This window comes from Rhinolophus ferrumequinum, chromosome 14, assembly GCF_004115265.2.
Source record: "Rhinolophus ferrumequinum isolate MPI-CBG mRhiFer1 chromosome 14, mRhiFer1_v1.p, whole genome shotgun sequence".
Taxonomy (NCBI): domain Eukaryota; kingdom Metazoa; phylum Chordata; class Mammalia; order Chiroptera; family Rhinolophidae; genus Rhinolophus; species Rhinolophus ferrumequinum.
Genome location: NC_046297.1, coordinates 58,116,904 through 58,137,567, shown reverse-complemented (window position 1 = coordinate 58,137,567; position 20,664 = coordinate 58,116,904). Strand labels below are relative to the sequence as shown.

Below are 20,664 nucleotides of genomic sequence, written 5' to 3'. Positions count from 1 at the left end.
GGTCACCAGGTTCGATTCTCACATGGTCCAGTGAGCTGCACCCTCTACAACTAGATTGCAAACAATGACTTGACTTGGAGCTGATAGGTCCTGGGAAAACACACTGTTCCCCGATATTCCCCAAGAAAAATTTAAAAAAACAAACAAACAAACAAAAACTGTACCTTTTATCTTCTGGCCAGAACTTTACTCAATTTCCAACTTCAAGGCATGTCCTCACCTGTATACTCCCACGGCCTCTCAATCTCCACATATCAAAACCAGAACTCATGTTAACTCACTCCAAATCTGTTCCCATCCTTCCTACAATATATTGTACATGAGAGGAAATGCTAATACAGGAACTTAGAATTCATCCTTGATTCTCTCCCCTCTTTTATTCCCGATATCTAATCAAGTAGCCATGGCTGTCCATTCTATCTCAAAAATTATTTCTCAAACCCAGGCTTCTACATCATTTATTTGGGTTCTCTTACGGTCTACTTTTACTCTTGTCTCTCTTTAATCTGTGCCACAAAATAGAATGAGCAACTATTTTCTTTCTCCTTTCTCCCTCCCTTCTGCTCTCTATTCATATATGATTTATTACCTGTTTATTTGAAGTTATGTCTGCATGTTGGGTTTTTTAATATTGAGGAAAAATATTTTAATGCGTTTAATTACACGTTTAATGCATGATATGCTCTTCTCTTGTTACCAGGAATGATGTTTGTACTTCGGTTCTTGTCTTCTTGAAGGAAAGAATTCAGGCAAGAGACAGAGTTTGTGCAGCATGGGACAGCAAGAAGTTTATTAGCAAAAGCAAGTACACTCCAAGACATGGAATGGGCTTACCCAAGAGAGGGAAGAAGCTTCTCTTTACATTGTGTGAGGGATTTTTACTCTATGGGTAGAATTGTCTCCCCCTCTCCCTATTATCTTCCCCTCTCTCTGCTGAGGTGTCCTGTCCTGCCTTCTGTTTCCGAAGGTTATTTCTCAGGGTGTAAGCACGAACCTGTCAATTTTCCACAATTTATTTGAGAAGCTCATTAAAATGGTCCTGAGAAGTAGGGTGTATATTCTGATAAGTGGGATGGTTTCCCTCCCTGTCTGGCATTTTTCCTTCTTGTAATGACATATTTTGTTTTCAATATCCTGCAGAGCAAGCAAGGTGTTTGTGCCCCAAGTAAGAGCAACTGCAAGAGGCTCTTAAAATGGGGCTATTTCCCGCCTTCTCCTGCTCATTTCTACCTTTCTACCTATCCTATCATTCTCAGTGTTAAAATGTATACATTAAAAATAAACCAGAAATCTCTTTTGGTGTCCTCTTTCACTACTCTCCTTAGAGGTAAACATCATTACAATTCATTTATTTATTCATTCATTCAATCGTTCAGCAAATATATATGAAGATCTATTATGTGCTGGGCAATCTCCTCAATGATGACCAAATCACAGTGAAGTTAATAGGTTTACACTAGTAGAGACGATAAAAGACATTAAACAATCACAAAAATAAATGTAAAATTGCAACTTAGTTAAAACCCAGGAGGTACCTGCTGCTGTGAGAGTATATATTAGAAAGACTTGATCTGATCAGGAAGGTCAGAGAAAGGTTTCTGAGAAGTAATTACTGGACCTATAGCTGAGTGGTCTAATAAAGTACCCACTAGCCACATGTGGCTATTGAAATTTAAATTAACTAAAATTTGAAATTCCATTCCTCATTTGCACTATTTACATTTCAAGCACTCAAAAGCCACATTTGGCTAGTAGCTGCCAAATTGGATTGTGCAGACATACGTATGAGTAGAACATTTCCGACATCTCAGAAAGCTCTATCAGAGAGTGCTCAGCTAGAGAATGAAGAGGTGTTAAACCAGGCAAAAAGGAGGGGAAGAAAATGCCAAGCAGACAGAGCCCCAAATGGCAGGAGGCATCTTAGTGAGAGTAAAGACCTCACAGACAACCAGTGTGCCTGCCAGATGCTACATAGAGAGGCTGAAGAGGACGAGGGAAGGCAGAAGCAGGTGAGGCAGAGTAGGACATACACCTTCCAAATTGCTAGAGCAAAAAAAAAAAAAAAAAAAAAAATCAAACAGACACAATCAATTCAATGAAAGACAATGTAAGATAATAAGAAGCAACAAAACAACAAAAGTGCCCAGTAAATAGAGGAAAAAAAGGATGACGGAGATGAGGTCAAATATATCAGATCTACACATGTACCTGAGGCTGTGATAATCTGCTTGAGGGAAAATACTACACTCAGTACAGCTGATGCAGGGGCCAGACCGGTGAATTAAATGGGTGTACGAGCTGACCCGCTACCTTTGCATCCTTAAGTCTTTGACAGTAGCATTCATTTCTGCCATTACCCCTGTTTTTAATTGATACTGTTTTTAATCTGTGTGGAGACAGTTTTCGGGCTTCTACTTTGCCTTTTCTACTACAATAATTCTTACACTACAAGTGAAGGAAATACTACGTAATGTGAGAGGCTGCCAACTAAATACATCATTAAAAATGAGAATGATATTTGGGAACCAGGAAATGATCTTTGATCTCTGGCTGGTTGTTACCTATGGATTTATCTCTCATCTCTTCGAAGATATTAATTATGTGTATAATAGTCTTGGAATTTGGGAGAAGGGAGATGGAAGGCAGGAAAACCTGTTAGAAGGCCACAGTAACAGGAAAAAAGGAGCCAAACCAAGGCCATTGTTATGAGGCATTTTAAGTTTTTGGAATGCCTGGATATCACTGTGTTCTTCACTAAATTACAAAAGAATCAAGAAGAGGGAAAACAAACAAAAAGTGCTCATGTGTAATTCTTATGTGAACTGTGGTTTACTAAATAAAATTCGCTTTTCATACTATGAAACACAATACATGAACATTATAATCAAGGGTATGGTGTCCATAAAAACTATCAATTTTAGTATGCTTGGCTCTTTTGAAGTATTTCTGTAATTGTTTATTTACCTGTTAAAAAGTTTTTCTTTATTCCTGTCACCAGATAAATGAGCAAGCCTCAAACATTTAAGAAAAATACGTAAAAAAAATTTGACTTTAGAAAAATGTATCCAATAACGTGCTCTAAAAAAATGAATTAATAAAAACTATCATCATTCAGTTTTAAGAGAGGAACCCAGGTCTAGCTCCCTGCCACAATAGCAATAATCTGATGTCATTAATTGATTAATAGTAACATTATTTAATAAGTAAGAATAAATTACTAGGTAACAACAACAAAAACTGCCATTTATTAAACATCTTTTGCTTTACACGCACTTTAAAATGATGTAGGTAGTAATATCCCATTTTTATAGATAAGGACGTTGTACTAAGAGAAATTAGGTAAATTGCTCTAGGTCAGAAAGCTAGGATGAGTAGAGTTGGGATTTAAAGCCAGGCCTGTCTGATGTAAATGCTAGTTTTCTCCTTATACTAAGTTGCTTCCATTGTAGGGTATTCCCCCTTTAATAGAGCATTCACAGCGATAGATTCCTTTCCTAATCATAAATTCTCAGCACGCAAAGGCCTTCATATTCAGCATTTTGCTCCACTGCATTCAACTGTTGTAAAAGAGAAGGTTAATGAAGAAGTAGGTCATAGGAACCTTTCCACCATCAACAAAAACACAACCCAGACCCCCGCCCCCTGCTCTAGTCTGTATTTGCATATAATTTCACGCAGGAGTCCAAAGAAAATGCCAGCTCATTTCCTGTGAATTCAACCACTCACTCACCCACCCGCTTTTTTTTTTTTTTTTTTTTTTACTTCTACCAAATATACACAAACTACTAAGAGGCCACCATCTCTTAACTGGAATATTCCTCCCAGGGGCAGCAAGAATCCCAAACTGAGCCTGCAAGCACCCCTGGGAGAGTTGACTAGCTTATGCTGTTACAAGTTATTCATGTTTGTGGGTATACTGAGTTCTTCTCTTAAAACTTTCTATTGAGATCACTGTAAGATTAGGTCTACCAGACACCTTGGAGAACACCAAGTGGGCATTTTACCCACCCTGCAGTGGCGAGTTTGCTGTCTCCCGCAGGAGAGACAAACTTGCCAGCCCCAGAAAGTTTGCATTGCTCTTGAGACCGGTCCCATCCTGCCACCTGGCAGAGACTAAGTACTCAACCAATGCATGGGTCTAGACCAAGCCATTGTCTGCCAGATATGATGGTCTCCAGACCAAGGAAGCGAGATACCCCGTCCAGTTCTACCAGGGCCTCGCTCCAAGCCAATGGTGTTTGCACGAATCCCGGCAGGATGCTTTTAGAACCATAGAATGGGCTGGAATCAGACTTTGCCACCTCCCGGCTGGGCGACCACGGGCAAGGAGCTTGATTCCTCATTTACAAAATGAATACACAAGGGCCCACTTTACAGGGGTGTGGTGAAGGGTCCGTGAAATTAAGCATGCAAAGCCCTTATTACAAGGCACACCAGTGGCAGAAGAGGAGACTATTTTGATTGCGAGGAAATGGGGGTTTTGGCGGGAAACAAGGGGGGGCGGGGAGAGAGCAGCGGAAGAAGTGGCTGCAAGTTCCGCGTGGCGCCCCGCGGGGTCGCGGCTCTGCTCGGGCGAGCTCAGCGGGTTTCCTCGCCGCAACCGCTGCTCGGCCTGGGGGCGACCAGACATCCTCCAGGCTCGCGCACGAAGAAGATTTAGGGCCCTCCGGGCACGCGCCCGCGGCGCGCTCCGCCCCGGAAACACGCCCCCAGCCGCCTTGGCGCGCTTTAGAAACTGTCTCTTCTGCGTCTTGTGGCTTTTGCGTGGTCCCGGCAGCGTCCGGACCTCGGTTCTCGCGCTCGCAACCCCGGACTCCGCGCAGCGATGAGAAGGACCCGCGAGGAGGTGGACGCGACGCTGCAGATCGCCAAGCTGAACCCGGCCGAGCTGCTGCCGACGGTGCATTGCTTGGGCTTTCGGCCGGAGGCCAGTGCCGCCGCCGCCGGCGACTTCTGCCTGCTGGAGCTGGAGCCCGCGCTGGGCCAGCAGCTCGAGGCGGGAAGCAGGTGAGCGGGGGTCGACCGGCCCTCCAGCCTCGGGCTAGCCACCTTCTGACTTTTTCTGCGCGAAAACGCAGGATGAGGAAACGGGGCCTGAGAGGGGGAGTGAGTCGCCTGGGTGGAGAGGGGGGCGGTGCTCACACAGGCTGGTGGCCTGATCCCCACGGCCTTTTCTCTAGGCAGGGAGAGGAAACCCGCTTTTTCCATTCCTCTGCTAGACCGTCCGGTTAGCTGATCTGAGGTGATCAATAAATAGGCCTGCTCCGGCTGATCTTAGAGGCCTGGTCAGAGACAGGTCAGAACATAGAACCTAAGTGACGTTTTGAAGATTGGTTAACATTGATGCCAGGGGGCTGCACAGAACACCTTTGGCCATTCTACACGAAAATGCAACGGCCACATCTCGCATTTATACCGTTCTTCTTGCCCTCTACTTATGTTTATCTTACTCACACGATGGGTAGGACCGTAGGGAATATGTTTAAAGCCGTTTTACACACTTGGTAATTGTGGAAGGCACTAAAAAAAAAAAAACGAACAAAAAAAACAGACCTGCTTGGCGTCACTGAATGGGAATCTGAGCTGTTTCTAATTAGAGGTCAACTACCCATTTGCTGCAAGACAATGGATTAAAAAACACGGTCAAAGGAGACGTCTAAAGAATCATTTTCTCTCAATTTTGCGGTTCCCAACTCCTGGAAATTAGGATTAGGAGTCGTGGTTTGATTGGCTACTGCACTGCTGGCTCCCCCAACACTTGTGTTTTATTAGGTTGTTTGTTCTCTTCTAGGTTCCTTTAAATGGAATCCTTTAGGCTGTCTTTTCAGTTTTCACACTTGACCCAGCAAACAGAGTTAACTGGCCAGGCTCCAGATGGTAGCCACAAAGTATCTTTAAGGGAACTGAAGAACTTCATTCATGGGTTTTCATTCCACCCAGTGGGTGTGGATTTGAGAAAGGACTTCAGGTGTGAGGGCCTTCTGTTTGTCCAGTTATAGTTAATCTAGCTCACCTAGAAATGTTTGTTAAAAAGTTTTTTTTTGTGGGGGAGGGGTAGTTCTAAAAATACTTCAAAGCAGGGATAGTACAATGTCCAAATAAATGTTACAGGGTCGGTATCGGGAATAGTAAATGTTACTAGCACCAGAAAGCTAATAAAAACTTTTTAGTCTTGTCACTTAAAATGAAAGCTTAGTTTTAAACAGTATTTACACAGACTTGTATTTCAGGTTTGTTTTTTTATCATTTTAAAAAAGTGAATCGTATACAGGAGGGTTAAATGCTTTATAGACAAGAAAAATTGCTAGAACCAACTCTCGTCATCTAATTATCTTTGTCTTTGGTCTTTCTTTTTCCTCTTCCTTTTTGTTTTTTTTTTTTCTACCTGTGACCCTTTGTCAGAGACTTTGGGTAGACCAGTGTGTAAACATCTTTTACATATTTTTCATTCAGCATTGTAGTCTTGTTTTCACAAGTTCCCGATTTCTTTGCAACATAGCTGATGGTTAGGCCAGGATGTGCTCTATTGATTATTAGGGGATTCTCAGAACAAAACAAGAATGACCACTCCTGGGTGGGAACCAGTACCGGTAGCCTGGACATCATCTGAGAGCTTGTTAGAAATGCAGAAGCCTAGGTCCCATCCCGGACCTACTGAATCCGATCTGCTTTTTCACAAGATTCCCTAAGATGCCTATGCATAAGTTTCAGAAATACTACTTTTGCGTGTTTTAGAAGTGTGACACCGTGACTGAAGTTTTGTCTTGTGCTCTTCCCAGCAGTTTGCGAAGGTGCCATGTGGTGACATTTGATCTCTTTGACTCCTTACCTGTGTTATTTTTCCTTAGTAAGGCCACCTAATGCCCCTTTGGTTCTTAGTTGGCCCAGTTCTTGCTCTGTGGAGCCCATCATTGAGCAAGGGCTATGAGAGCAGGGGCCAGATACAGCCTCATTAAGGAACAATTTTAAATTCTACCAGCCTAGAGGATGTTGGAACTGTTTATAATGAAGGGGTCCATTGGCATTTCAATAGACCATGTGTTTTCTTCTCCCATTTTTCCTGTAGCCTTGTGATTCGTGGTGATAAAGATGAACCGGCTGTACTGTGCAGTAAAGACAAAACATACGACTTGAAGATAGCAGACACTTCAAATATGTTGCTTGTAATTCCTGGTTGTAAAACCCCAGACCAGCTGAAGATGGAAGAAACACACTGTAACCTTACTCACACTGAGGTATACTGTTTTCTGTCTCCTGATTTATATAAGGATGAGAATGACAAGACGTGTCCTAATCTTGTCTTTAGTTAAAAACTTTAGGTGTGAAATGTATAATCACAGGAAATCTGAAAAATTCCCTAATGAGATTTGAAATTTCTGAGCATTATTTTGTTTGTAGCCTTGTGAAGTTGTCTTTCTTTTCCCAGTTTAAGTTTTGAGTCCCAGACAAGTTGATCATTTTCTGTAACATAGAAAGTTGCTATCAGGTAACTCATTCTAAGAGTTTTATCCATTTTTGGTAAGTTTTTCTGTGGATATGTTTTGAGAGGAGACTCCTTCAAACCATAACTAGTATGTTAGGTAATATTTATGAATAGAGAAATGAAGAACTTTGAGTTTTTGTGGGAAGTGTATTTCTCACCTTTGAAGTCTGTTTAGTTCATTACTATCTCTAGCCATATATTACAAATTCTTAGTTTTGGGGGAGACTACTGATGACAGATACCAAACAATATGTCTCCATCCTGGCTAGATTGTTACACATATGACAATCAAAACACAGCCCTTGATTCTGTCAGAATAACTTCAAGCCAAGTACCTTTGTAAAAAAAAAAAAAAATTGGAATAGAAATAAAGGAAAATACTGGGATGTCTCAGTGATTTATAGGATGTTGCTAGAACAGAAGAACTTGCAGTAAATATTGTATTTTGGTCTTGGTAGGGTTATGTCTTTCACTGTAATTAACTAGAAGTATTGGCAGTTCAGTTCATCCTTTGGTAAAAGAGGTTATTTTCTCATCACTAGTTTTGTAGGTGTTTTTGTGAGGGTCCAACAGTATCTATGAATACCTTTGAGCCCTTGCAATGGGAATTCTGTGTACTGAGACTGAGGAAAACTTAGCAAAGGTCTACTAACCAAAGTTTTAATCTGTGGTTGTACTTCGGGTGCCTAAAAAGGTTAGGTAAGGAATGCACGTGAACAAAGCAGGCTGGCCTTGGTAAATGGTGATGGATGTCCAGTCTTAGGAGTAATAAGGAATGGTGGGGTCCATGGCAAATGGAAGAACACAAGGCCTAAGTAGGCGTTTGGCTACTAGTTGGCCTTGTGGGAAAGCAGACTCAGCATTGCCAGGTCTCCTCATTTCTTTTTCCCAAATAAAGCTTGAAATTTCGATTTTGGGGTCAAAAACTCTTACTTTTTCAATGTTGGCCACTAATTTATACTCTATGCTAAACTTACTCCCCTTCTCCTAATCCAAAAGCACACACCAATGTCTGTGTGCTGGATATAGCCAGCAGGCTGCCAGTTTGTGAAATCAATCTTTCTGGTTTGGTTCTTCAGCTCCTCTTTTGAAGGCCTGAAATCTAGCAGCATCCTCATCAGGCTCTGGGCCTTGTTTTGGCAATCAAGCTTTATACTAGTTTGAGAGTGGAAGCATCCCCTGGCCTTCTATTTTCAAATTGGAACGTACCCCAGAGCTAATCCAGTTCAGCCTTTTCTCCTTTCATGTGCAACGCTTATTAGGCACCTACTAAGTGCAAGACACTAGGCAAGTTCTGGAGACACAAAGAGGGATAACATATTTATCCATCATTTAGCCACTATCGGTACTGTGAGTGGTAGACATCTCACTGTTCCATAAGTCCAGTAAGGAACTATAATAGCTACAATTCTAAATAAAGAAGTTCCTGCATTGAATCAAAGTCTCTGTCCCTTAACTTCTGCTTAATTTTTGACGTCATGAGCAACAAGGGTAACCCTTCTTCCCTTTAACATCCTTTTGTTATTTGATGATTGTGATAATGTCTCTTCTTTATTTTCTGCTTTTAAGCCCAAAAATACTCATTTTCAGTTGTTTCTGCCTGGTTTGCAGAATTGTCACCATCCTGGTTGGTCATTCTTTTCTGGGCACATTCTAGTTTTCAGATAGTTGAGATAGTGGAGCTCAGTTATTGGTTCTATGTTGGCAGCACATTTTTTTTTTTTTAATTTTTATTGGAGAATATTGGGGAACAGTGTGTTTTTCCAGGACCCATTAGCGCCAAGTCAAGTCATAGTTTTCAATCTAGTTGTGGAGGGTGCAGCTCACTGGCCCATGTGGGAATTGAACCGGGACCTTGGTGTTATGAGTACTGCGCTCTGATCAGCTGAGCCACCTGGCCGCGCCGGCAGCATGTTCTTAATTGGGGTTTGAAAAGACGTTTCCTGAAGATCCCCATCTATATGTTTGAGATGGCTGGATGAGTACGTTCCTAAGAGAACCCAGATATCCAGTCTCCCTTTTCTTGCTTCTTGTAGAGGGCAGGTGGGTTGGTTGAAATTTTGTATGAAATTTTCTTTTAGAACAGCCCCTAAAAGGTTATGATATGTTTTTAATTTCTAGATCTTTGGTTTTTCTAATAATTATTGGGAATTAAGAAGATGTAGACCTAAATTAAAGAAGCTAAAGAGACTTTTGATGGAGAATACCTACGAAGGACCTGACAGTCAAAAAGAAAAGGATTCAAATTGCTCAAAAGTAAGACTGTTATTTTCATTTTTTAATTTGGAATTAAAAAAATAGAGTTATGATTAGAGGCACTTACTGGTGACATTCTTACTTTTTAGTTTATATTATGAAAATTTCAACCATACCCCAAAGTGGAAAAACCCCCATATATCCATTACCCAGTTGAACAGTTATTGATATTTTGTCAATCTTGTTTTCTTCTGTCCCCTGTTTCCTCCCACCTTGTTTTTTTGTTTTGTTTTGTTTTTTGGTTTGTTTGTTTTTCTGGAGCATAATAAACCAAATGCCGGATATCATGGTGATGGTTACATAATTGAAAGCTCATGTTCCTAACTATGCAACAATAGTTTTTTACAGGTTAAATTAATTTTATTTAATGAAAAATTATAATTAGGAACTTGAGAAAATGAATGATGATAAGTATTGGATTTTCTGTATTACATAAATACATTGTGGAGAGTATTCTTACTCTAATATCAGGATTGACTAATTCCTGGAAGTATGAAAAAAAGTTTATAAACCAAATTTTAAAAAATGGTACTTTTTAAATGTAATTCCATTCAAAATTATAGAACTCTACTGGTATCCTGAAGACCATACGCATATTTGTATCAGAAGTTCTCTTTTGCTCCATTGACTGATTGATTTCTTTTTTGTAACAGCTTTACTTTGATGTAATTCATATAACAAACAATTCACTCATTTTAAAGTGTTTAATTCAACAGTTTTTAGTATATTCGCAGAATTGTGCAATCGTCACAATATAGAAGTTTAGAACATTTTCATCACCTCCCAAAGAAACCATGTGCTCCTACCTTTCCCTCCTTCCCTCTACCACCTTAGCCTTAGGAAACCATAATCTACTGTCTTTCTCTGTTGATTTCTGGGCATTTCATATGATAAAAATCATATGATATGTGGTCTTCTCAGACTGGCTTCTTCTTTGACTTAGCATGTGTTTTCTAGGTTCATTCATGCTGCAGCATGTATCAGCAGTTCGTTTTTTAAATTGCTGAATAATACCCTATTTTAAAATATACCCCATTTTATTCACCCATTCATCAGCAGATGGACATTTGAATAGTTTCTACTTTTTGATTATTATGAATAACACTGCTGTGAACATTTATGTACAAGTTTCTAGTGGACTTATGTTTTCATTTTTCTTGGGTATATAGCTAAGAGTAGATTTGATGTGGCAACTGTAACCTTTCAGGGAACTCCTTTGTCTAATTTTTAATTGGGTTATTTGTCTTTTTATTACTGAGTTGTGAGAGAGTTCTTTATGTAGTCTAAATACAAGTTCCTTATCAGATATATGATATGCAAATATTTTCTCCCATTCTCTGGGTTGTCTCTTCAGTTTCTTGATTTTTTAAAAAATTGTAAATGTGCATAACATAAAATTCACTGTTTTAACCATATGTGTATAGTTCTGTGGCGTTAAGTATATTTACATTGTTCTGCAACCACTACCACCATCCACCTACAGAAAATTTTCATCTTCCCAAGCTGAAACTGTACCCATTGAACACTTAACTCCCCAGTCTCTCCTGCCTGCAGCCTCTGGCAACCACTATACTACTTTTTGTCTCTGTGTATCTGACTATAAATAGCCCATATAATTGGACTCATGTAATATTTGTCCCTTTGTGTTGATGATGTTTGAACCAAAAGTTTTTCAATTTGATGAATTCCAATTTATCTGTTTTTCTTTTGTTGTTTGTGTTTTGGTGTACTATCTAAGAAACGATTGCTAAACCTAGCATCACGAAGATTTACTCCATGTTTTCATCTAAGACATACTCTGACTTCATGTAGTAATCATTATACATAAACAAAAGAAATTGAGCTAGTGTATAAATATTGCCTTAATCTGTGCTATGTATTTATTCCCTCAGACTCAAAAAGTCTTAAAAAATATTCTTCAAAGGCCTTAAAATGTTTTGTTTTGTTTTTTTCTTCGTTTTAGTATACAACGGAAGATTTGCTTGATCAAATTCAGGCAAGTGAGGAAGAAATAATGGCCCAATTACAAGTTCTAAATGCCTGTGAGATTGGAGGTAGCATTACTATTGTTATTAATGATGATTGGACATCATATGAGAGAAGATTTTGGACAGCTTCACCCTATTGCATGTTATTTGCTTAATCTTTTGGGCTCAAGGTTGATGATATTTGTATTTTTGGGTGTGGGATAGAGACTACACATGATCACCTTTACACGAGGAGGTCTGGGTGTAGCCATTGACTTCAACCACGCCTTACAGGTCTTTTTCTTTGGGTTAAGTGGTAATGGAAGAACCATGTTAGACTGAGAAAGGTCTCAGATATCAGGTAGTCTAATTCTTTATTATTTTTAAGAGGTGAAGAAACTAGGCCTAGAAAGGGAAACCCATTTGTCCAGGGCTACATGTTGAGTTAGTGATAGGATAAGGCTTAGAACCCAGGTTGACTTGAACTCCTGGTTCAGAATTAACTTACTGAACTCATTGTATTGCCAAATTGCTTGGAAGATGGGACTGTGTTTCTTCTTGTGATAACTCTTACCATATTTTTGAATATGTGTTAAACAGTTTGTATAATATACCCATGTAAAAGATCCAGTAGTGTGTGTGGGTCTCAGGTTGATAGAGAAGCCCGGAGCACTTTCTTGAGTGTTTTGACTGGTTTCTGGTCTGGAGTTGGAGCTTTTTTCCAGCATCTGGGCCTGTAGTAATACTTGAGTAGATGTTTATGTGCATTTTTCAGCTCTTTTAAGCTGGCCCAGAGAAGCAGCTTAACTCTGTACCCATGTGTTAGGAAGGACGAAATTGGCATGGGTTGGTAGATGCACTGTTCAATTTGCTCACAATCTGCCAAGCCAGATTAGCTTTCCCGAGACCTTCACTCTCTAATATGGCAAATTATGCTGAATAAAGCAACTGCACACGACTTTAGAACTAACTGGAAGCACTTAGCTCTTTGTGGTGGTTTCTTGAGACCCGTTTGGTCCTAAGGAGAGGAAATAAAGTTTTTAATTATGGATGCCTGCTGCTAATTGCTGTGGTATATGGGTACTGTAAATGTTAAGGTTAAGAAACCAACCACAATGGATTTTAATGTAGCCCTGTGCATTATGCACTTACTGCTTGGGGATAGATAAAATTTTGGTGATGTTGGGGGGGGGCATAGATTATTCCTAGCTTTATTTCTGTTTTATATTACACATTGCATTTTTATTTTTGCCTTTATTTTTTCCACATAAGAATATCAACATTCTCCCTCGGAAATGGTGGCTGTATACTTGATTTGTTTCTCCAGGGGTGGTGGGTGTGCCTTCGATTATAAGATGGCATTTCATAATCTTTCCCGGAATAGGGAAAGGTGTCTTGATGCCCAGCCTTTATTTTGCCCCTGGTCTACATCATACCTCTGAATCTTTTGTCTCTTGAATGAGTTAGACTTCTTTTTGAGCATGAGAACACCTCTGCAAGATAGCTGAGATGAGAACGATAACCATGGCAGTACCCCACAGCAGAGGTGACTGTGTGAGATATCAAACCTATGACCTTCATCTCATTTGTAGGACATTCCAATGAAATGACTGTACCAGCTATAGGTTTCCATATTTCCATTGAGAACAACAAGATTATTGTGAGATAATTGAGTATTAAAGCACTTGAAAAAAGTCAGTGTTAATCATATGTAAAGTACTCTTTAAAAACTATTTGATCTCCCTCGAGAAATAATTGTAATGACTGGGAGAAAAGCATATAAAGAAGCATTGCTGGTGAAGAAAGCTAAGACTGTTAGTGTCTCCTTTTTTTGCAGTGGGCAAGAGCATGCAGCTACTTTATCAATTTATTAGCCAATTAATTTGCTTAGTATGTTCTCTGATAAATATAACTTTTGGAATTTGTAGGTTATTGGAGGATTCTTGAATTTGATTATGAGATGAAACTTCTGACTCATGTAACTCAGCTTGTGGATTCTGAATCTTGGTCTTTTAGTAAAGTTCCTTTGAGTATAAGCCTTCAGGAACTTGGACCATTAGAGCCAGAGTAAGTATTTTAATTACTGTCCCTCCAGATTTCCTTAAGGGGAAGAAAATTATTTTCAAGGGTGGAATTAAACCCAGGGAATAGACTACTTCTATTTTGGTATAGAAATTTAAAAACTATACAACCAAGAAGGACTTGGGAATTTTGGTCACTGGGGTGAATAAATGTGCATCACGTGCTTTTTTTTTTCCATAAAAATATAAAATAATTATGTTTAAGTTATTTTGTAATATTGTGTGCTGAAATTATTCATGCATGCTCACATAATTCATGTAAAAATACTTAGTATATTTTAGTTAGTTAGTAAAAATACTTAGTATATTTTAGTTAGTTAGTGCCTAATGTAAAGTTTTACTTGGCAACCAAAATCACATACTATTTCAAATCTCAAGTTTATATCTTAGTTTCTTGTTAGCAGTGGTATTTAAAATATAATGCATAAAAATGTGATAACTTTTCAAATGAGTGTTTTAAATTTTTCAGGGAGATGATCGAACACTGTCTTAAATGTTATGGAAGGAAATATATAGAAGAAGGTATGGCTTGGAATGTATTTTAATGGGTATTGTAACTCATGCATGTTAAAATTGGTATGTCTTTTTGAGGTGTGTTCATGTTAAAAATAACTGCATGGGTTTGTGGGAGATGAGTTGTGTGTCATTCCTTCTGTGAACTGCATGGAAGAAAAGAAAACAGTAGTAGTGTATTTAATTGTAAGAAGAAAATAGGAAACTCTATGATACCTTTTCCTTAGGTGAAGTTTATTTTGAATTGAGTGCTGATAAAATATGCAGAGCAACAGCACAAATGCTACTTCAAAATGCAGTGAAATTCAATCTCGCTGAGTTTCAAGAAGTGTGGCAACAGAGTGTTCCTGAAGGAATGATAACGAGGCTTGACCAGCTTAAGGTAAGATGGCCCTAGTGACTGCTACCATGACTCAACAGGTAACGTTAATTACTAGGTGAAATGAAACTTGTATTGGAACTGAATTTGGAGCCAATATTTAGTTTCCTAGGCACCCATTAGGAGTACACTATACACTTAATCCATCACAAAATCTGTAAAAGAACAAACAAAAAAACCCCCAACATTTTATGGAAGTATAATTTATATATCACAAAATTCACCTTTTGAAAAAAGGAATTTAGGTAAATTTAGTGAGTTCCACAGCCATCACCACAATCCAGTTTCAGAACATTTTTATCACCTCATTGAGGTCCGTCAGGCCCATTTACAATTAATCCCAGTTCCCATCTGGTGTATCTGTTTGGATTTGACTTCTCTCCATTTCCACCAGCACCATCTTAGCCCAAAGTATCAGTTTCGTGGCTCTAAATACCAATAATGTCCGTAAACAGGCCTTCCATACTTTTAATTTTGCCCACCTCCAATCCGTTCTCTGTGTTGCTACTAGAATTGCCTTTTAAAAATGCCAGTCAAATTAGATGAACATCTTGCTTAAATCACTTTAATGGTTGCCCATTGCATTTAAGATATGAAATCCAGAATTCTTATCTTGGCCTACAAGGCCCTTTGTAATCCTCCATGTAGTTTCATCTCTTGCAAGTTTCTCTCCTCCTCTCTGCATACCAGCCTTCTTTTAGGTTTTCAAGACCATCCCGCTCTCTCCTACCTTAGGACCCTCACACAAACCTTTTTGTTCTAGAATGATCTCCCTAATTTCAGCCGCTACCTCCTACTCATGTTTGAGTCACTTCATCTAGGAGGCCCTCCACTCTAAAAAAAAGTGCCCTATGTTTTACTTTTCCATAACACCCTATATTTTTCCTTCATGGTGCTTATCACATACTGTGTTTCCCCAAAAATAAGACCTATCCGCAAAATAAGCCCTAGTTAACATCGTCAGCCAGACAGGCACATTTAGTACGTTGTGACGATGTTCCAGAAGAGGATGACACGACTGTATTTGAATAAATGTAGATTGTTGTACCTAAAAAAATAAGACATCCCCTGAAAGTATGCCCTTGTGCGTTTTTTGGAGCACAAATTAATATAAGACTCGGTCTTATTTTCGGGAAATACGGTATAAGACCCGGTGCTATTTTCGAGAAAACATGGTAGCTTTAGAAAAATGTTTAATTATGTGGTTCCCCACTCTCTTTGATAGAATTTTGTTCACTGTTGCTTGCCAATATATAGCATACTGCCTGGCATGTAGGGTCTCAGTAAGTATTGGTAAATAAGTGAAAGGATTTGCTTAGTATATAGTCCTTTTATGATTAGGCACCATGCTAGATGTTGTGGAGAAAACATCACACAAGGTACCTCAACATCATCAGCCTGGGGACTGGCAATGGAAGGGGGGAATGCACATTGCACGTATAAAACTCTCCTTACAATGTAGAGCGATCTGTGCCATGGGAAAGGCATACACAAGCTGTTACAGAAACGAAGGATTGGGGCTTGTCTATCTGACTGGTCAATCAGGATGATTTTCGGAAGGAATGGATGTTTTAGCTGTCAAGTTTGAACTATCACTCTAGATGGAAGGGCACAGATGGGAGAGCGTGTTCCAAAGCATAGAGGGATACAAATTGGGGCACTGTTTGGGATGAGTGACTGGAGTGAAGGGTGCCGCTGAGCTAGTGAGGACACTGGACTGTGCTAAGGAATTTCAATTCTATGTAGAAAACTCTTTGGGGTTATTCATTAACATCACTTAGAATCTAGAGCTACCTGGTGAGTTTTGCCTTTTGGAAAGAACCTATGACAGTAATGAGGATGGATGGATGGATGGATGGATGGATGGATGGATGGATGGATGGATGGATGGATGGATGGATGGATGGAAGGATGGATGCATGGACGGTTGACTAGATGATGAAAAAGAACTGTCCAGGCTCTCAACACTTAAATACTCCTATCTAAGAGAGTACTGGCCAAAGAAATAGGTGATAGAGAATAGGGAGAAATGTTGAGGTTTTAAAACCTGTAGGATATAGTGACCACTTAGGTGTGGAGATTGAATAATGGACTCAAGGGTGACGCCTAGATTTCTTGGTTTCCTAGGACAGTGGGACTAGTGCAGGTTTGGATGACATGCGCAATGAATTCACATACAGGTTTGCATATAGAGAGCGGGTGCTCAGAAGAGAGATTTTAGTTGCAGATACAAATATTACAGTCACTAGCAAGTAAATGGTGGTGGAAATCACAGGTTTAGCAGGACAGTTGACAGTGAGACAGTAGAAAGGTCAGGATAAAGGCCCAGGGAACTGCCACATCAAGTTAGGGGGAAAATAATGAGACGTTGATGTCAGAGATAGAGATTCACAGAGGGAGGCGTAATCAACATTACAAGGAAAACAGGGCTAATGAGATGAATCCAAGAAAAGGGCCCACTGGATGTGACAATGATGGGTTTTTGTAACTGAACTAGAGCTGACTAGATAAATTGTATGGTAGAAGTCAGACTGCAGAAGGGAAAAGGAAAATTCACTCTCTAAAGGAGATTTTTTTTTTTTAATGAAAAGGCTATTGTAAGTCTCTGGGTAGTTTGTGTAAGTTTCAGGTAGCTGACATTTTACATGCCTTGGGCTAGGCTAAAGTTAAAAGAATGAGTCATATTTAAACATTAGACCATTACTTTAATGGCCCTTTTTCTTCTTATTTCTTAATAGGGTTTAGCCTTGGTGGATAGACACTCGAGACCAGAAATCATATTTTTGCTAAAAGTAGATGATTTACCCGAGGATAATCAGGAACGTTTTAATAGTCTATTCTCTCTAAGGGAGAAGTGGACAGAAGAAGACATTGCTCCATATATTAAGTAAGTAAATTATTAAAAATGGACTTTGAGTTTGTATTTTTTTTAAATAAAGAGTGGCATAGGGTTTTATATTTATTATTAGAACACAGAAAGAATTTTTTTGCGTATTCCCAGAGGACACTGCTTCCTTCAAAACTTTCTCAAGTGGTGGCTGTCTTCTCTTTCATTCTCCACAACTACTTATCCTGGAGGTTGGGTATGTGTTATATTCCTTCCTTACTACAGCTTCTGAAAACCACTTCTCTGCTCTCCTCCCTGCAAAATTGCAACTCTTAGAAGGAGGTCAGATTATACACCCCCATGATTCTAATGCAAGCCCCCCTCTCTTGATTGCCTCCTCTTATCTTTTCTGCTGCCTTGCTTGAACAGTGTGGTGAAAGCCAGATTGCAGAAGAACAGGGGAGCCCTGAGGCCACTGCTTATAGGACCCCAAATCCTATAGGACCACCCCTTCACTGTGTCTCACCTGTCTAGTCTACTCTCTTCTCTACGCAGATTGGATTCCCTGGTCAGTCTCTCTAGCTCTGACTGCACACACTACTCCTTTGGTTCCTCTCCCTGTCTGGTCATACCTCCTAGGCACAAATCTACAAAGATGAAACCCAGCTTTCTGCTTGCTTTGTGCTTTCACGTGGGCAGCTTAAATTTCCTGGGGGAAAAATACACAGTGGAGCTTGCCAGGCTCACTTAAGAACTTAAGTGGTACTGAGCCCCAGGCAAGGTGCCATTTCCTCATGAACTTTTCTACCCTTGGAGCTCGCTTTACACTGTACAGCTTCTTTTCTCTTTTCATACCATCCATACCCAGTTTTCTCTTCACCCTCAGCTTATAACCTTGTGTTTTGAGAAAATAGAAACAGACACGGCAATTGAAGAACTGTTTGGTGTCTTTCCCACTGCCAAATCTGCCAGCCTCTTTGTGTCGGCACCCACTTGCTTTGCAGTCCCTCCTGTATAACGTATGAACCATCCCTGCTTCTAAGGACAAATCTCTTCTGGCCTCGTAAAGACTTGTATTCTCTAGTTACCCCTCTCCCCTCGCCTCTCCCTATCTGCTGGATTATTCCCAGCAACATACGATATTCTGTAGTATTCATCTTAAACAAAAAAACAACTATCACAGCCTACTGGACCCCATGTCCTCTGTTCTCCTTCACAAGAAAATTCCTTTTAAAAGTTTGTGTGCTCACTTTCTGCTTCTTTATATCCCATTCTTTCCTTAACCCAATGACATCTCCTTACCCCCGTGCCATCCATCGTTCAACATTCAGTGGCCAATCGTCTGTCCTTGTTCACTTGGCCTCTTAGCACAATGTGACACACTGGACCGCTTCCTACTTGAAATATACCGGTTTTCTCCCTCTCTGCCAAGGCAGTTCCTTTTCTGTCTCTTGCTGATGTCTCCCTGTTCTTCCAAATCTTTAAATGTTAGAGTGCTCTAGGACACTATTCTTGACCATCTCTTGTTTATATTTTTTCCCTTTATGCCCTCATCTAGGCCTGGATTTCAATTTAGTGTCTTCCTAATTTTGTCTTCATACTTGACCTTTTCCCTGAGCTCTAGATTTTCAGATCAAGCTGCCTAATTAACGTTTACACTTGGATATCTACTAGAAATCGCACAGCCAACATGCTTATACCAGAACTGTTGATACCCCCTTGTCCGAACCCAATCTTTCTCATCTCTCTTAACAGCACTACCACTAATCCATTTACTCAAACAAAAAATCTAGGAATCACCCTTCTCTGTTTCTTCTTTCGCCCTCTGGTTCAAACCACGAGCAAATCCTGATGGCTCATGTTGTACCTGATCTGAATTGGTCTCCCTGCCTCTATTTTGCCCCCTTCCCCTCTCCTCCTTTTAAAACTTTTGATTTTGGAAAATTTTAAACACTCAGAGAGACAATATAATGTAATGAACCCTCCATGAACTCACCACCCGGCTTCCATAATCATCAACTCATTGCTTCCATTATTTAAAACTTAGATCATATTAAACTTCATTAATTAAAATCCTCCTAGGCCGGCCTTCCCATTATGCTTAGAATTAAATCACAACATCTTCCCAGGTTTTTCAAAGCCCCTACATGATCTAGCCCTTCCTCCTTTCTCTAGTTCATGTCCTCCCATTCTTCTTTTCCCTAATTGTGTTCCAGTCATAGTCTTCTTTTTAGGGAACCTAAGAGGAAGCTGAAGTTCAGGGAGATAGACAAGCTCACACAGGTAGTGTGGTATCCAGGTTCTCTGGGTCTAGACCCCAATGTATCATGTTGCTTGCATTTCTAATTTGGAGGCTATGTGATGAAATGGGGAAAACATGAGAGCTAGCTGCAAAATATGAGCCTTGGTTTCCTCATATCTAACATGGGGTTAAATAATGCCTTATACTCTTATTGTGAAGGTTGAAGATACATGTAATATATATAGTTCAATTAAGGCTTAGTAACTACTCCCACACTGTCTAGCCCACAAACACACACACTTATGCTTTTTGGAAAGATGGACTTAGAGAAGAGAGCTATAAATAATTAATACTGTTAATATTAAGTGATGTTCCCTAAAATATTCATGCTATTCATTTCTTTTTTTATTGTTCCCACAGAGATTTGTGTGGAGAGAAGCAAACCATAGGTGCATTACTTACTAAATATGCTCGATCTTCAATGCAAAATGGTGTTAAAGTTTATAACTCAAGAAGACCCATTTCTTAAAAGAACAACAGTTTTTCCTTTGGGACTAAAGTTGTTATATAAAGTTGCTGGTTATAAGAAAAAGATTCTTTTCTGTATTTGTATCCCAGATTTTTAAAAACCTAGGGCTTTGAGTTACTTTTCTCCTCATCTTAAGTATTTTGAAACCACTGCTCTTCTTTTTTTGTAAATGTAATAGGCTATTTCTATATCTTTCAAGTTATATTTGTATTATGTACACAGTGTATACAATGTAAACAAGGACAAAAGAAAGTATGTTTATATTTAGTTATGTTTAGTATATCTCTGGTCCATACGATTTTATTTATAGAAAAAGAATTTGCTGTTTTTGTATTTATCATTACATTTCTTTAATCAGGATCTGACATTCTAATCATTAATAAATTT

At 39.4% G+C, this 20,664-nt stretch overlaps 1 protein-coding gene across 1 annotated transcript; it reads left to right on the top strand.

The window, feature by feature from the left end:
* Positions 1-4,547: 4,547 nt before the first annotated feature.
* On the top strand, positions 4,548-20,630 carry DSCC1 (DNA replication and sister chromatid cohesion 1). Its single transcript, XM_033125764.1, has 9 exons — positions 4,548-5,007; positions 7,067-7,235; positions 9,605-9,739; positions 11,703-11,793; positions 13,635-13,773; positions 14,257-14,309; positions 14,528-14,682; positions 17,418-17,566; positions 20,169-20,630. Exons 1-9 carry the CDS (start codon positions 4,826-4,828, stop codon positions 20,275-20,277), a joined length of 1,182 nt encoding a protein of 393 aa, XP_032981655.1. The 5' UTR covers positions 4,548-4,825; the 3' UTR covers positions 20,278-20,630.
* The last annotated feature ends 34 nt before the right edge of the window (positions 20,631-20,664 follow it).